The sequence below is a fragment of the Passer domesticus genome, chromosome Z (assembly GCF_036417665.1).
Source record: "Passer domesticus isolate bPasDom1 chromosome Z, bPasDom1.hap1, whole genome shotgun sequence".
Lineage (NCBI taxonomy): Eukaryota > Metazoa > Chordata > Aves > Passeriformes > Passeridae > Passer > Passer domesticus.
Genome location: NC_087512.1, coordinates 76929558 through 76945976, shown reverse-complemented (window position 1 = coordinate 76945976; position 16419 = coordinate 76929558). Strand labels below are relative to the sequence as shown.

The window sequence follows — 16419 nt, the reverse complement described above, 5'->3', positions numbered from 1 at the left end:
ACCTTTCCCAAGAGCTGCAACACAACCACAGGCACAGCAGCATCCCCAGCAGTGACACCACTGCTCTGCTCCATTCTGCCCTGCTCTGCTCCTCTAGTCACAGCTGCAAGCCTGTATCTCCACAAGGGGCTGTGGCCTGGAGGCGAGGAAGGAAAAGGATCTTCGCTCACAAACCGTGCCACAAACCCCATCCATGGGTCTTCCCACACAGCAGAAACACCTGACCATTCAGAAGCAAATTTAGAGCTTATTCACAGGGTGAGAACAAAAGGAAGCTTCCAACACGAAGGGTTTATTTATTTATTATAGTATTTATTCTGACTATCACTCATAACAAACTACAAACTACAAGCTATAAACTACAAACTACAAACTACAAACAACAACAAAGGCCTCCTCCAGGGCTAGAATCTGCTGTCAGCCATGAACTGCTGCGTGGCCATGATCAGAGGCGTCAGGGTGGAGACTGGCTTGGCTGATGTTACAAACGGATGCTGCCCAAAGAGAAAAAGAAGCAATGAACTTCTACTTTCCCCACAGCCTGAAGCAGGCTTTCTCTGGCTACCAGAAAGATACAGAAAGGAGGGCATTCTGTGCACCTCTCTCTCCACATCCAGGACCTGCAGCCGCTTTGCCTTTTACCTGCAGAAGTTCCTGGGCAGACCAGCGCCTGTCCTCGTCCCTCTCCAGGCAGCAGTGCAGAAAGTCTCGCAGCCACGCCGACTGTTGCCTGGGCTTCTGTAGCTTCGGGGGGGCCCTGGTGCTTATCAGCTGTTGAACCTAGAGAAGAAGGAAATGCCACACTCTACCTGTCTCCTTTGCACCCCAAACTGCTCACACAGACCCCACTGGACAAGCTCCACTCTCCAGTGGCACTTTACTCCCTGCCACAGGGTGGCAGATACCTTTCCTACCCTTACTAAAACTACCCAAAGCCAGAGGCAGCCATAGCCAGTCCAGTAGGCAAAGGCTCTTGCCTTGACCCCTGATTTCACTGGATGATGGAAGTAGCAGCAACTCCATCAGCAAAAGCACACTTTGCTTCACACAGCCTCTACAAGTGATATGGAAGACTGACTTTTGTCCAACTCTTCTATTTCCAAGGATTATTCCATAAAATGCAGCTCAGCACTGCTCACTGCTCCCTTAGGCAAAGCTTCTGCCAAGCAAAAGGCATCCTGATTTTTAGGTCCTGTTCATGCACAAAAATGGCAAGGGGATGATCTGGCCAAGAAGCACGAGAGACTGTGCAGCCTGGAACCTATCATTTTCAGTTGTTGGCAAGCTTCCCAGGCAGAAGAATGGGAGCAGATTTTGTTAGGGTGACAGCAGTGTCTGAGAGCAGCTGCAGCGTACCGTGCGGGAGGTTTTCATCAGGTACGGAGGCGCTCCTTCCACCATCTCGATCCCCACGATGCCAAAGGACCAGATGTCCACTTTGGGGCCGTAGGGCTTCCTGGTGAAAACTTCTGGCGCCATCCAGTAAGTAGTCCCAACAGCTGATCTCCGTTTGTTCTGCTCAGCAGTAAGCTGAGCAGCAAGGCCAAAATCAGCTGAGGAGGAAAAACCACTCTGATCAAGCCAGCGTGACTTAGGAAAGCAAACAAAAGAAATCCCCACTGTACCAATGTCCAAGAAGGCAGTGTGGAACCCAGCTGTAAAGGGGCCATGCTGCCATTCCTCAGGCCTGCAGCCAAGGAAATACGGAATTGGCCACTTAGCAAAACCCCCCAGTTTCAGGCAGTGGATTTTAGTCCCCTGAAGCTATTAGACTGTAACTGCCTTGCTTGGGAAGGGACACACACAACCCAAAGCCACCCCTGAGCCTTTCTTCCCAGCAACACCTCCCTGCACCTTGTGGCTGTGCTCTGTGCTTGCAGCAGGGCAGCCTGCACTGCCACAGGTCCCACTGCAGGGAACTGGAGACACCCAAAGGCAGCCCCACACCGCAGCCTGCCACGGCTGAGCCTGGCCAGCAACACCCACCCAACTTGACTGATCCATCCAAGCCCAGGAGAATGTTGTGGCTTTTGATATCTCGGTGGATCACTTGCTTGGAGTGAAGGAAATCCAGGCCTTGCAGGCACTGAGAGAGGAAAAAGAAACACAAGCCTAAGTGGAATTCATCCCACAGGCAGCAAAGTGGCACATCTGCAACACTGACTTCCTGGGGGATGGTGAGCCATGGCAGGACAGGCTGCTGGCAAGGGCAAGAGCCTGCTGCTCCACCATGAGAACAGCAGTGCCTTTCTAAGTGAGGGTGTGTTTGCTTCTGAAAGAGAAAGGGCAATTGTTCCTCTGGCCAGTGCCCTGCAAACACAGGCTGAAGGAGCCCTGCTGCAGTGGCTGTGCTCTCTCCAGCCAGACAGCAGTGGATGCTTTTGCAAACACCACTTTGGGTGCAAGGCTCTCCTTTGAGGCTGAGCTCTGGGAGAGTCCTGTGAGTATCTCTTTGTCTTTGCCCCTTGCTTCACTTTGCGCCACCAGCGCCTTTGCCCTTACAGGGAAGGAATGCAGCACACACAGGCTCCAGGCAAGTGTTTAGAGAGGCAAAGACAAACACACTAGAAGAAGGGCAGGGACACTGGCAGGCACTTCTGATGCTCTTGCTACTGCCAAGGACATAAGAGAAAGGCTTGGAAGATGAAATCTCTCCTCTCCTTATCACCCATTTGGAAGGACCATCCCGACCAAGCCATGGGAAGCACAAGTGCCATCCCTTACCTCCCGAGAGACAGCTGCTATCTCTTCTTCTGCCATGCGAGTCTCCCTGATGACATCGTGTAAAGAACCTCCGTCCATGTATTCCATCACCAGCCAGAGTTCCTCATCCACCAGGTAGCTGAAAGGAGGAAACAACAGCCTGGAGATGAACGCACGCACTTACACAACCTGATGGATTCTTGTTTCTGTGTCTCTCTCAGAGGAACACAGGAGGAAGTGAGTAGTCATTCACTACGCTCTGCAGGACTTGAACTCTGTGCAGTTTAAAAGACTGCTCGGTATCCACACCAACGCAACAGGCCAAGGGAAATACAATAGACAGTGCTTTGTCAGCACTTCAGACCCAGGGGAAAAATCAAACCCCAAACACAACAAAACAATGTGGAGAGAGGACAGGAACTTGGAGGCTGTTGACTCAGTAAGACAGGGCCCAGTCCTGTCTTTGAAAGCACCCTTCAAGCAAGGTATGCCAGGAAAGATGAAAGCAGCCCCAATGCAATCTTTTCCCAAGATGCTGTAGATCAGCCCAGAAACAGGAATTAACAGCTCCATCCTCTTTTGTCAGTGCCCAAAAGAGTGGTTGCACCTCTGGCTTGCAGGATGTGAATGACCTTTCATGGCAGAACAGCAGAACCACTCACCTGTCTACATAGTTCACAAGGTTGGCATTCTTACTGCCACGCATGACCTGGATTTCATTCAGGCACAGCTCGCTGCTGCTCTCTTGCAGGAGACTAATTTTCTTGATGGCCACCTAAAAAAACATGGAAAGCCATGAACCAAAGAAGTCTGTGGCACAGGAGCTCAAGGGGATGATGGAGACAGTGATTACGGGATGACAGCAGCCCCAGCTGGGCTGGGCCAAACTGCCTTGTGACTGGACATCAGACCCCGTGCTTGGGCACCTCCCAGGACAGAGTGACAGATATCCTTTGCCTTGTAAACCTGGGAGAAACACAGTCTAAGCTCTCCACGTCAAAGCTCTAACAACACTCACTGTGCCCACAGTCTTCCCCAGGGCCTTCCTTTATCATTCCCATTGACATTGACACACCTCTTGCAAGAAGGAATCGATTCTGTGCCAGTAAAAATGGAGCAAAACTGCTGAGAAACCTTGGGCACTTCTAGGGGCTTGATCATTACTCCAGCAACCACTGGCATTCTCCATTGCACAACTAGAAAGCAAACCCTTACAGACATGACAGATAAAATTGTGTCCTAAAAACATCTTGAGGGTTATTCCCCCTAAGAAATACAACCCTACATATTTCACAGAAAAAATGCCGTGATGATGAAAACATCATTAAGGACACCTCCAAAATAGACAATCCAAGCAATTCCTCACTTCAGGAATTTGCATATTATTCCACTAAAATACTTTACTTCACACCACTGATATTTGCAATTACTGCCTGACTGTAAAAAGAAATAAGCCATGCCTCGATCCTCTAGGGATGTACACCAGGCTCTGAGCAGGACTCAGGCCCTTGAGACACTCCTTGCAGACCTTTCTCTCTCTCTAAGCACAGATCCCAAGGGCAGCACTGCAGGTGGCTGCAGAACTACCAGCACGATTCCCATGTATTGGCTAACAGCCAGAAATGAGAATTCAGGAACGCTGCAGCCCCAAAGAGCAGTGCCATGCTCTGAGACACCACCTGGGCACTTAGACCCAGCCCTGTGTCCTCCTCTGAAAGACACCGCTTGGCCTCCTTGCATCCCCTGGGGCAGCTGAGAAGGACAAAATCTGTCCCCACTGTATTTGGCAGGCAGACGCTGCTCTGCACTCCATTTGCCTTTGCAGCAAAGCTCTGCTGGCGAGCCAAAGCTCAGCCACAGCTCACAGCAGAGGGGAGAGCACTCGAGAGCTGCAGAAGCTGCGGCGCTGCTTGAGGCTTACCTCTTCTCCTGTGGCAGTCTCCACTGCCATGCACACAGTGCCGAAACCCCTAGAAACAAAACAGCAGCAGAGAAAGAAGAAGTCCTTTAGTCCCTGCAAGTGCAAAACAAGTCCAACAGGAACAAAGTCCTGGGGAAAACAGTAAATGGAACACCACAGATTCTTCTCTGGGTTTTTTCTCCCTTTTCTCTTTCTCTAGCTGTGCATGTGTCGGATTTTTCCAGGAATTTGCTGGTTGGGTGTTCTTACACCTCTCCTTGGAGTCTGTCTGCCAAACTCAAACAGACACAGATCCCTTCTCCAGCTTGCAAGGAAAGTAGTGTCCAGCCACAGCCAGAGCAGGCAAAGGCTTCCCTTGCTGCATACACAAATGGAGAAGTCCTCAAAACACAGGATCCTTAGGCAGCTGTGTTCTGGGTCCAGAGCCATTGGCAGCTGCTTCTCTTCCGTGCACCAGACACTGGAAGGACTCCACTTTTCTGGCGACTTCTTGTACATTTGGCTTCTGTTCTAGGGTGACGTTATGATGCTTGTTTCCCCAGTCACCTGTTCTGTTTATGCTGGATGTTATATTCTGTGCCTCCAAGACTGGATCAGACTATAGGGGCCGGGAGAAGAGGGAGCACAGAGTTTTGTTATCAGCTGCACTCTCCCCCGCAGTCTGCTGGAACACAGAACTCCAGTGTTGGTGTCTGGGCACAGATGGGGCCACACACCACACTCCTTTTGCTTTTTAGTTAGTTTAGCTAGCTAAGGCAGTCTGAGTTTTCCCTTTACTGTTTTTCTTTCCCTTTTCTTGGAGTCATTCGAACCTGCTCCAGACTGGGACCTGGCAAAACACCGAGAGCTCACACTTTGTAGCCCACCAGGGCCTACTCTGCAGCCTTTCCCAGCACTGGAGAATGACAACCCCCAGGAGAGACTTTCTGAACTTGCCATCTCTTCAGAGCAGCAAATGAGTTTTGTCATCCATGATTGTTCATTTTGTGTGCTGGGGAGTGATTTCTCTGTTAAATAAACAATTTCTTTCCACTTCTCTCCAAGGAAATTGTTCCCAAACCGGCTGGGGGCAGTGGCTGTGTGGGTTTGCTTTTGGGAGGGGCCCTTTCTGGAGGTTTCCTCCAAAATTCACCCTAAACCAGAACACCTTGTACAGAGAAAATGCTGCAAATCAATCCCATCTACAGTCAGCAGAGCTGGCTTTCAAAGGGAACAGCTTGGTGGATTCTTTGCAGCAAAGGCCTAAAGCCCACAGGATCCACGAGGGGTCTGCCATCAGGCAGATGATGCCTTTTCCTCTGGAGTGCATTGCCAATGGGCATGCCCCTGAATCTTTGCCTTCTGCAACCTTAGCCAAAAAAGAGAGCAGCTCCTTTCATTTCTGCTTTTGGCTTCTAGACTTGGTGGTGGTCATCCTGACCACTGAATTTTATTTGCAGCAAAATATTGGAAAGAAATGTTACTGAGAGCTGTTTCCTGACAGCTGTCAGCTGCTAACTTGACCTTTGAGGCAATGAAGTTTCTCCTCCTTTCATTCCCACGTACTCTGTATTCTTTTATGACATGCCAAAATTATTTCTCCTACAAAAAGTGGCAAACAGGTGCGAACACACTTGAGGGACAGGAGGTCTGCCAGGTGCTGCTCTTTGCCACAGATAAGACATTGCCAGCATTCAGGTGTCTCTGCTGTGCCTTCACAACACAGCTATAAATGCTGGCCAGCACTGAGAGATCACCTGGCATCACCTTAATGCAGTGTCTGAACAGCTTTGGAGCTTGCCTGATGTCACTCTGGGGAGATGGGACACCAGCAAAACACACTGCCCCTCCCTTTGAAGAAGGAACTGTGGCTGCACTCACCCTTTGCCAATAGTTTCCAGTTCTGTGTATTTAGCCTCAGGATCTCCCTCACTCACCAGCATCTCTGTAAAAATCCCAAGGAAAGATGCTCACTTCAAAAGAGATCCCCCCCTGCAGCAGGTCACAAAGGCAGCCCCACTCTCCGGGACACTGGGCCCTTTCAACTCAGTCAGTCGGGAAACAACAACACCACCGCACCAGCACCACCTCAAAAACAGCAGCAGCAAGACAAGCAGCCCTGCAGCACAGATGGCCTGCACAAAACTAAAAGTCTGAAGTAAAATCTAAGCACACAGAGCAACAGTCAGAGGAGACAGGGATCAGAAAACTCTAACCAAGAGAAGTGGTTGTTGTCTATAAACATTAAGGGCAGCAGGAAAAACAAAGCCTTCCTGTTCTTGGCAATGAACACTCTGCAACATTCAACACAAGCTTTCATCCTTGCAAACATCAAAGGCATCTTGGGTTCTGGAATCAATTTTTGTCATCAGCTGCCTTCTCCAGAACAGGAAGAATATTTGCAAAGTGCTTCCAGCAGAGCCCAGATCTCCAGCTTTAAGCAGGGCTTTGCCTAAACAATGCCCTTCAGCCTTTCAGGAGCAGCAGCTCATCTTATGAGCTACTGTGATGGCCTTAGGAATGAAGTCCCTCAGCCTTTAGGACAGGCTGAGTGCTGAAGATGACCTTGGCCGTGCCCACAGCAGCTGGGCCCCGCAGGAGCTCCTTGAGGCTTACTCATTCACGAGGTCACAGCCTCCTGCTCAGCCAGAAACAATCTCTGCCTGGCCTTTTGCCCACAGGGAAGCTCAGGCAAAGCCAAACCAGGCCGAGCTGCTCTCAGAGGCAGGAGCAACACCCCGCTGATCCCTCACCACCTCAGAGCACAACAACAGGGCCTGTGTGGAGGAGGCCTCAGGACCTGGCACTCAGCTGAGCAGGAGCAGGAGGTGGGACAGCTCATGCCGACACACGCACACACAAGGCACTGCTCCTGCACACAAGGATCACAAAGGACCTACTCAGCATGGCCAGGCACTTGTCCTCTGTCCTCTCTCGCTGCTGCTCTCTGCTGCCAGACGAGCTGGTCGTGCTCCAGGTGCACGAGCTGCTCGTGCTTGAGCTTCCAGCCTGGGCACTGGAGCCTTCTCCCGAGCCTTCAGCTGCAGCTCGTGCAGGTGCCAGGACAGAGGAGATGGAGCTCTGGGACAAGAAATGAATTTGGGTTACAAATGTGCCTGGCAGAGATGCCCCTCCCATCTTATTTCAAATGCAAGCCCCTCGGAAGATGCTGCTGGCCACACCCAGGGCTCTTCACCTCTCAGCCTGTGCAGCCCGCTTCAACAGCTCAAGGCACAAAATCCAAAGGCTGCTTTTACATGACGGACAAAATGACACCAAAGACGCTGCTATCCAAAGCAGGCACTTACTGGTGTTGTTTGCTCTGGCTGTGGGCTGACAGCAGGGCCAGGTTCATTGGCACCTTCCTCCTCTTCAGCCTCTTCCTCGGGTACAGAGGCAGCCAGAGTAGGTGCTGACGCTGCCCTTGTGCTCTGTGGACAGACAGCAGCATGAGGGACAGGAAGAACCTGTCATTCACCACCTCACCTATATTCAGCTACAGGCCCCGCTGCAGCTCAGCTCTTCCTTTAGCTACTGACTTTAGCTGCTCTGTGGGGAGGGCCAGGTCCCTGCTGGGGACAGTGCCTCCTCATGTCCTGCAAGCTTGTGAACTGCATCTTTGCACTGCTCTCCTCACAGGGGACAGGGAGCCTGCACAGCCACTGGCCACCAAGGGCCTCACTTGTACCCCAGGAGCATCCAAAGACATCCTAATGCTACCTCTTGTCTCTTGCTAAGACAAATTCACAGCCCCTTTCAGAACAGTAGGAACCTGCTGCCTAAACAATCCAAGTTCCACTCCCCTTTTCCAAGCCCCACTGACTGGGGGAAGGGCTGGAAAGATTCTGGCCCACAGCATCTTCAGCCAGGCACAGGAGGTGCTGTCTGATCAGAAACTTGCAGCTATGCTTTGCTCCAGCCACAGCACGACCCAGAGCTGCCACTTACTGATGCTGGATGCTCAGGCCCTGCAGTGGCAGCAGGTGCAGTTTGGGGAGCATCTTCCTCTTCTTTGGCCTCTTCTGCAGGAAGACACGCAGCCAGAGGATCCTCCGAGGTTGGTGCTGGGCTCTGCAGACAGACAGCAGCGTGAGGGACAAGTGACCTTCTTTATATTCTAGACCCAGATGCACTAAGGAGAAATCATCTGCAGAGAAATGGGATTCTAAGTTGTTCCAGCTCAAGTAAAATGGGACAATTAGAGGGGACTGCACTTTCTTGTGCAGGAGAAATTCTGTCATGGCTTAAAGCAGCAAGCAACCCCACTTCCAGCTGCTTAAAAGCTCTGAAAAGAAACTGGAGAAAACAGCCTGGGCTCCTCTTGCTGCTGCTGCTCTTGCTGCAAAGGGTCTGGACTGTAGTTTCATTCATCCAACCAGGCTGGCACTGGACTGCAACAGGCCCAGCTCACAGCTTGCTCCACAATTGTCAAATGCTACCAAGGCCAGAGGCTCCCTTCCCACTCACCCAAAGACCGGATTCTCTCCAGGCACGGGTCATGTGACCTGCAACACACAAGGGAAAAACAACCAGATGCTGTAAGAAAACTGCCTGTGCTGGGCAAGCCCACAAAAAGTCAACCCAAAGACAGAGCATTCTGCTTTCACTACATCACTCCAGCTGCAACCCCTGTGTCACACAGCAAGCAAGGCAACAGCACAAAATATTGCCTGGTGTCTACCTTCTGTCCTCTGTGGCCACTCAACCCATAGAAACTTGAGACTCAGCAAGGCCCAGTGGTTCTGTAACAATCATTGCTTCTGCCCCACCCCACCCAGCAGGAGCTACAGCTCCTCCCTTTCCTGTGCTTCAGTTTTCTCAAGAGACTGCATGCAGCAATTGCCATGAGCTCACTGAAAACCATTCCCCAGAAAAGCTTCAGCCAAGTGCCCCTTAGCCAGGGTGGCAGTTCTATTGTGACACAGCACAGGAACAGCTCTAGGGTTCAGGAGCATACAAGAACTCCTCTGAAATGTCTATCTCAGAGGCCTTTTCCAAGCTGATTCTGTGACTTCATCACAGAACACATGGCTCTTTTAGCGTGCAGGAAGTGTCAAGGTCCACAGGCACATGCTGGGATGAGGGAATATAGACAAGAAGACTTGAACTGAGGGACTTTCCCTCAGTCCTGGAGAGCAGTGCACAGCTTTTACAAGGACTGTTGACAAGCTCTCCCACTCTTCCTGTCCTTGAAGTTGTCTTCCTTGAGCCAGCAAACTGAGGAGACTCTAAACTCCATAGCCACAGGCTGTGCCATGGGAGGAGTGGAATCCCTGCAGGCCACATTACAAATGCTGCCCACTCCCCACTGGCTAGAGACACCCCTCTCTTAGCTGGAGCTGTTGACAGCGGCTTGACCCAACCAAAGGCCTCTTTGTGGCATTTTGGTTTCCATATGCTGCAACATCTACTTACGTGCCAGGTGGGTGAGAAAGTACCCAGAATAAGCCACGGAAAAAGCCGTGCAAACTGCAGCACACACTCCCTCCATGGCTCGAGCAGCACTGCTCAAGTCTGCAGCAGACAACGCCTGTGGGAAAATCAAAAATACTCTGAGTCCTGCTGGCAGAGACCTCGTCGATCAGCAGGTTCACCTGCAGTGAGCGTGCCACAGAGCTGCTCTGCACACTGAGCCCTTCCAGGCCTTGGCACAGCAACTTTGCCTTGACAAAGCTGGGATGCGGCCGCTGACATCACAATAGCAGCCGCCCTAGGCTGGATTGTGAATTCATGCATAGAACCAGACCTGCTCTACACCTAATGCCAAAAAAGCCTGCAAAGTTCTCCTCTGCTACAAAGCAACACAAAAAGCCCTCCTAGTCCATCACCTGTTGCTCAAGGCATGTAAGAGCAGAAACACACTGAGCCCCTAGAGCCCACACTGAGAAGCTGAGCACTGAGAAGGGACCAGGATGTGAGGAACCACATTAGTAGTCTTTGGCCACTATTTCTGCTGAGCAAAAATCAGAAGGCTTGTTCCTTTGTGGTAGAAATTAGAAAACAAGGAGAAGAAGCACTGCTTTAATTACATTTAGAGGTTTCTCCTAGGTACAGAGACATGGTCATGGATCTTTCTGTATATATATTTTATTTATATATACACATATATATATCTATATATATGTATGTGTATTATATTATTGAATACTATATATTCAAAACATTTTACATCATAGCTATGGGAAATGGCATTCCCACAGCAGGGAAATGCCATGACAGAAAATGCAAGGAGGATCGTTCTGTCTGACTCACTCTAACAGGGAGGCCTTGGGACCAAAGCACCACCACCATTTTTTCCCCCATTTTTCTCCTTCCACAATATTGCTCAGGAGGCGGGGCTGAAATGGGTGTCACAGAAGTGGCAGCTCTGACACACAGCTGAAACCATCAGGGCCAGGGTGGCATGTGGGACTGTTTTTCCACTGCAACAGAACAAGGCAAGCCAGAGTAGTGACACTGATCCCAAGTGAGTCCAGCCAAGCCAAGTGGAGCCCAGCAGGGTGATAGGAAGAGGCAGCTAAGTGGCACATCCCATTCCCACACACATGCCCAGCGTGGCAGACTGATGGCAGTGGCGGTGCCAAACAGAGCTCTGCAGGGACAGAGAGACACCCATCACCATCGCCACTGCCACCATCCCTGCTGCAGAGAGGGAGCAGGAAACTGCCACTGCAGGTGCACAGCTGCTCCAGGCAGCACCAGCAGCCCCCATCTACCATCAGAACCATTCTGTAAGCCCTTGCCATCCTGTCTTTGTTCCAGGGGCCCCATGTGACACTTCACCTTTGTTGCTTAAGCCATTACTCCTTTTGCACTATTTTCTTCTTATTGTTGTGCACTGCTTTTTATTTCCTCACTACATTATAACTCTAATAGTTTTAACCTCTCATTTATTGTTTTCTCCATTGTCCCTTTCCATTGTCATGGAGAAGGAGAGAGAGGAGAGGCTTTACAAGGACTACCTCAAGAAGAGGACATAGAATGGAGGGAAGGCCTTCGAAAGAATAAACAACCCTCATGCTGCCGCTTTTGCAAGGAATAAATGTCCAAGTTTCTTAATATCCAGCCACAAATCTGTGGAGTCTTGACAGCCAAGAAGCACAGGAACCTGGACACCTTGTTGTGAGAGACTAGAGGAGATTGCTGGCTCAACACTTTTCAGGGGCTTGTATGTGGGGAAGGGGGCAGATCAAGCCTTGCTCTGGTGAGGCCATGCCCCACTCGGCACGCCCCACACCCCCAGGCCTTTATCCTAGCCCAGCAGCGGCCACTGATCCCTGGCACACCAGAGGCAATGCTCCACACCTGTGTCTGGAGCCCCTAACCCAGCTCCTAAATGGCCAGGTGAGTGGGAGCCCCATGTGGGGGAAGGCCCCAGGAGAGCCAAAGGCTATTTACCTTGGGATATGTGGCCACCATATGTCTTGACCCTACCTCTTCTTGGAATTTCTATCAGCTGAACACCACTGGAACCAGGAGTGATAGCTATGTTGGTTCTTTTCTGTCATTCTCTTTTCTCTTTCTTCTCCCTTTTCCCTCCTATCAGATTTTTGAAAATAACTTAAAATGTAACAGGTTTAGTAATCTAAATGTAAATTAACTTACTAAGATTACAAGTTGAATGGGCTAAATTAATGCTTCATAGAATGTTTTATGTTGATTGAATCCTGCTCTAAATTATTTTTGCCTTTAAAGTTCTCTGATTTTCAAATGTTGCCAGTGAAGGGTTTTGATGTTGTTCCGAACTCTTGAGAACATCTCGTCAGTATTTCTCCTGCTTTTCTAACTTAGAGTACATGAACAAGTTTAAATCCTTTTAAAGTATCTCATAGAGCAACGTTTTTGGAGGCTTGCATTTTAATTGGCACAGCAAGCAGGGTACTCTTGAGGTGATATGGGCCTTTTATACAGCATTAACTGTTCATGACATAATAAAGGAGAAATAAATTTTCAGTCAAAGCTGCTCTTTTCTGGCAGAAAAGTAATAGAATCCCACGCAGAAACTGATCTGAACTGCTCTCCAGTGACGCACTTGCTAAAAGCTTATATAGAAAGCTTGTCCAGCCCTAAAGAGAGATGGGGATGGAGAGAAACTAGCACCATCCACAGTTACTTGTGGAGAAACATGAAATTTGGTAGAAGAAAATTAAAAACTCCAAGTAAAGGACCATGCCTGGTATCCATATGCATGGAGGTTTGACTCAGAGCTGTATGGTGCCCATCAGCTGGAAAAGGAGCTGCATCAGCTGCAAATTGCTGAGCCTGAAACAATAGCCAGCCTCAGACCAGAGTAGGAATTGAATGCCAGGATGAAGCCAGCCCCCAAACCATGAGAAACCAGTGAAACACGCTCTTCCAAAGCCAAAGAGCTTTAGAGTTGCAATTTAACACTGCTGGGGAAGGCCTGGAAGCAGTGTTTTCCATAGTCCAGGAACAGCCAGGCCTTCCTGACTGCAAGGTCAGCCCCACAGCCCTTGGGAGGGCTTTAGTGCCTCAAAGTCCAACCCCGCCCCTCACCCTAAACTCTGCCCACCCCTATAAAATACAGAGGCAGGATGCCCCGAAGATGATATCACCTTCCTCTGCTCCCTGGAGGAGAGATTCAGCTCTGCAAAGCCAATCTTCTTCCCTCCTCATCCCAAGCCCTGCTCACTTGATAAAGAAGGAATTCACTTACCAGGATGCAGTGTCTGGCAGTGATACCTCATTCTGCAACAGAAGTGGTTGAACTACACTGGAAAATAAGCAATGATCGCAAAGAAAGGGAAATGGAGAATGTTTTGCGAATTTGGATTTGGGGGAATGAAATAGAACTTTTGGAGAAGGAAGCACATGGTGAAAAGCGCTGGTCTTTTGCTCAGGGAACAACTTGTGGTATGAAACGTTTGGACCCCTTGCAGAGGGGGGAACCCCATACCATGCATGAGAAACAGCTGATGCCTGTTGACCTTCTTCTGTGTTATTGTAAGTTATTTCAACATACAAGGATCAAAACTGAGAAAACAAAATCTTGGCACCACCTCCAAAAAGTTATTGTTGTTGATAGAAGGTGGTGGATTGAAATATCCCTAGAGGCTCTCTGGAAAGAAAATGGGGATTAAATGGGGACTCAGTTTCCCTGGATTCTTAATGAAGCTTTGCAAACTGCTCCTGCCCTGCCTCCTTCTGGCAGCCCTGGCTATTGGGCCTTCTCTGCCACCAAAGGCTGGAAGCCAAAATGCTGCTGCTAGAGCATAACCCTTAGGAGAAAATGCTTTTATCATCGTGCAAGTTTGTTGTTTTGGTCTCACTAATAAGCCTGAATGTTCAAGAATGTCCTCACTAGTCAGGAGACTGGGTGTACATCCAGACCCGGAATGGAGAGCCACTTAACCAGAAGTGGAAAGGACTTTTGATCCCATGGCTGTGAGATTTACAGCTGGACATTCCTAAATTATGTGATTAAAGTTAGCTCTGGACACATGGAATTGTATTGGACAGTCCAGTAAATGTAACTCTGCTGCAAATAAAGCTGCAATGGACATTTCTAAAGTGAAAAACATTAAATGGTTTCTCTTTCTGCCCATTTCCAGAGCAGTGTCCCTGGTATGGCAGCAAGGCTGTTTGTTCCTGAATTAGTCAACCATCCTAGCAGGACCGTGTACCTAATGACTACAATAGCAAGTATAGCTTTGAGTGCCAGAGGGGTAAGAGACCAAGAAAGAAAAGAAAGCCATGTCTATAGGAGTGTGCACCCTAATGGCAGAGTGGCAAAACTAGCCTTTGTCCCCCAGAAAAGGAAAGAAGGCCAGAAGTTTCTCTCAAGGATTAGGTGAAAAGCCACCTCATGGGACCTCAGGGACTTCACCAAATACTTGAGGACATCTAATTGGATAGAAGCCAAAAAGTGCCGCTTGATCCATCAGGGAGAAAAAGAAGAGAAGAAAAGAGCTAAGTGCTTTTGTGAAGTGTTTTTACCAGGAGCGGACTGCTGCACCTGGCTCGAGTTTTTCTCTTTGTTATTATGCCTTTTATTAAACCTTTTTGTTTCTAACACTGCAGCAGAAGTCATCCTGCTAATTTTATGCCCCCAGAGTAATAGATAAGCTGTCCTTGGGTGTATTATATTTCTTTTGAGGGCTTATGAGACCTGGCTAAGAAAAAGAAACATAATAGAGCAGAGCTGGGCAGCAGTTGGGGGTACTACAGTGCACTCACAGCCACCTGCCAACGCAGCTGGCCAAAACTAAAACAAGCAAACAGAAGCAAAACCAAACAGACCAACCCTCAAATAATTTTTAAAAATTAAAAAAAAAAACAAACCAGCAACCAAAAACCCAAACACTACAGGTGCTTGGCCTAAAGGCCTGGTTACTGATAACATAAGAAAACAACTATTAAAGATGACACCTGGGACACCAGCTGGCCAGAGCCAATTCCCAGCTATCCCATAATTTGCCTTTCTGTGCAAGCACAGAAGTTTCAGTTGCCCACCTTTCAGAGAGAGGAGCCTGCCAGACCAGGTTGAACATTCAGCAATGTCTACTTCAATGATCTCAAGCTTTCAATCCAAGCCCAAGCTTATGAAATGTGATTCTTCCTTTAATTTCCTAGATTCAAAACTGATTCTTCAGATCTACGCATGAGACAGTTCTCCAGATCTACTGAGGACATGGAATGGTTTGGAAAGCAAACTAAGGAACAAGGCACAAACCCAAATTTTATAGGGCCAGGGAGAAAATTATAAGAGAAAAAGGGCAATTGTGTTTTTATTCCATCATTATTAGCTATAACTTGCAATTGCTGTGGGGTAATTAAGAGTTTATTCAGGTTGACAACTTGAGTCAAAAGTTTATTTCATTCCTGAAGCTGCAGACTTGAAATGCTTCAAGTTCTTACATCCCAGGGGAATCCTGTATGCAAAATACTTGAAAACACATTTTTTATCAGAAAGAAAAAGAGATTTAAGCATTGTTGCAAATGTTTTATATATTCATAGAAATATCAAACTACTAGGTTAATTCCTGAGACTATTTTTATCTTTTGCTCTTGTGCTTATTGTTGTCTTATTCCATATTCTCTTACTGCTTGTAACCTACATTAATCCTATCTCAATGCATGCAATAATAAAGCAAAGAATTACCTAAGGGATGAAAAGAACGCATTCCTCACTATCTTGCATAAGGATGAAAACAGAACATTTCAAAGACTTCAACAACTCATTTCTCTGAATAGGAGCAAAGAAATAAAAGGCAGCAAGCTTTAACCACTCCACAAATTCCAGCTCAAGTAAGAAGCTCACAAAGGGCACTAAGGCAGGGAGACGTGGACACGTGCACACCATCACCTCATCTGACAAAAATGAACCTGTTTCACAGCACCAGGCAGTTCATAGAGCCAAACTCCTTCCCCAGCCCCATGGGAAAGCAGTGTCAAGGCACAGGAACTGGGAAGTGTCCCAGGGGGCAGAGATAATGCTGGCAGCATTTGAGCCAGCAGCACTGGCTCAGACACACTGAAGTTCAGCTGTTGCTGTGCAGCAGTTTCTTCACACTGCTAAGTTTCATGGGGGTGGCTGTATTTTTCACAACAGCCACTTCAGTACAGGATGGGCGTAGTGAAAGGCACCGCAAGCTCCTTTGCCCTCGGTGGATGTTTGCCATGGAAGAGCATACTCAAGCTGGCTCTTCTAAATCCCAGGATCCTTGCTCCCTTCAGTGTGCTCAGCACGACCTTCAACTCTATGGTGCTGTGCAACTGGAGCAGCAGGACAGGGACCTCTGCAGCCTGAGCTGCCCTTGTTCCTCTCTGCCCGTGCACAGACGACGGCGTGGAAG

General features: G+C 48.8%; 1 protein-coding gene and 2 long non-coding RNA genes across 5 annotated transcripts; 2 read left to right on the top strand and 1 right to left on the bottom strand.

Annotated features, from left to right (window-relative positions):
* Positions 1-286: 286 nt before the first annotated feature.
* On the bottom strand, positions 287-10887 carry LOC135290370 (serine/threonine-protein kinase PAK 3-like). Of its 3 annotated transcripts, none has more exons than XM_064404275.1 (13): positions 10019-10887; positions 9071-9108; positions 8552-8674; positions 7912-8034; positions 7504-7684; positions 6485-6548; positions 4625-4673; positions 3366-3478; positions 2725-2842; positions 1987-2086; positions 1357-1553; positions 643-780; positions 287-494 (listed from the first exon to the last, which is right to left on the bottom strand). In XM_064404275.1, exons 1-13 carry the CDS (start codon positions 10092-10094, stop codon positions 405-407), a joined length of 1410 nt encoding a protein of 469 aa, XP_064260345.1. In that variant the 5' UTR covers positions 10095-10887; the 3' UTR covers positions 287-404. The 3 variants fall into 3 exon arrangements, with proteins under 3 accessions (XP_064260345.1, XP_064260346.1, XP_064260344.1); XM_064404276.1 differs by lacking the exon at positions 10019-10887 and adding an exon at positions 9285-9368; XM_064404274.1 differs by lacking the exon at positions 10019-10887 and having other exon boundaries at positions 9071-9387.
* On the top strand, positions 10237-12562 carry LOC135290371 (uncharacterized). The gene is made up of 2 exons (XR_010353147.1): positions 10237-10517; positions 11536-12562. It is a non-coding gene; the product is annotated as an uncharacterized LOC135290371 (long non-coding RNA).
* Positions 12563-13183: 621 nt separating this feature from the next.
* Positions 13184-14643, top strand: LOC135290372 (uncharacterized). Its single transcript, XR_010353148.1, has 2 exons — positions 13184-14289; positions 14377-14643. It is a non-coding gene; the product is annotated as an uncharacterized LOC135290372 (long non-coding RNA).
* Positions 14644-16419: the final 1776 nt, after the last annotated feature.

Excerpts from the sequence above, each read along its gene's own strand:
- LOC135290370 (XM_064404274.1), bottom strand. The coding sequence starts at position 9,199 with ATGCTCTGTCTTTGGGTTGACTTTTTGTGGGCTTGCCCAGCACAGGCA. Across the intron at positions 7,685-7,911 it reads AGCCAGAGCAAACAACACCA|AGCTCCATCTCCTCTGTCCT; the intron begins GTAAGTGCCTGC and ends TTCTTGTCCCAG. Across the intron at positions 6,549-7,503 it reads CAAGTGCCTGGCCATGCTGA|AGATGCTGGTGAGTGAGGGA; the intron begins GTAGGTCCTTTG and ends GGATTTTTACAG.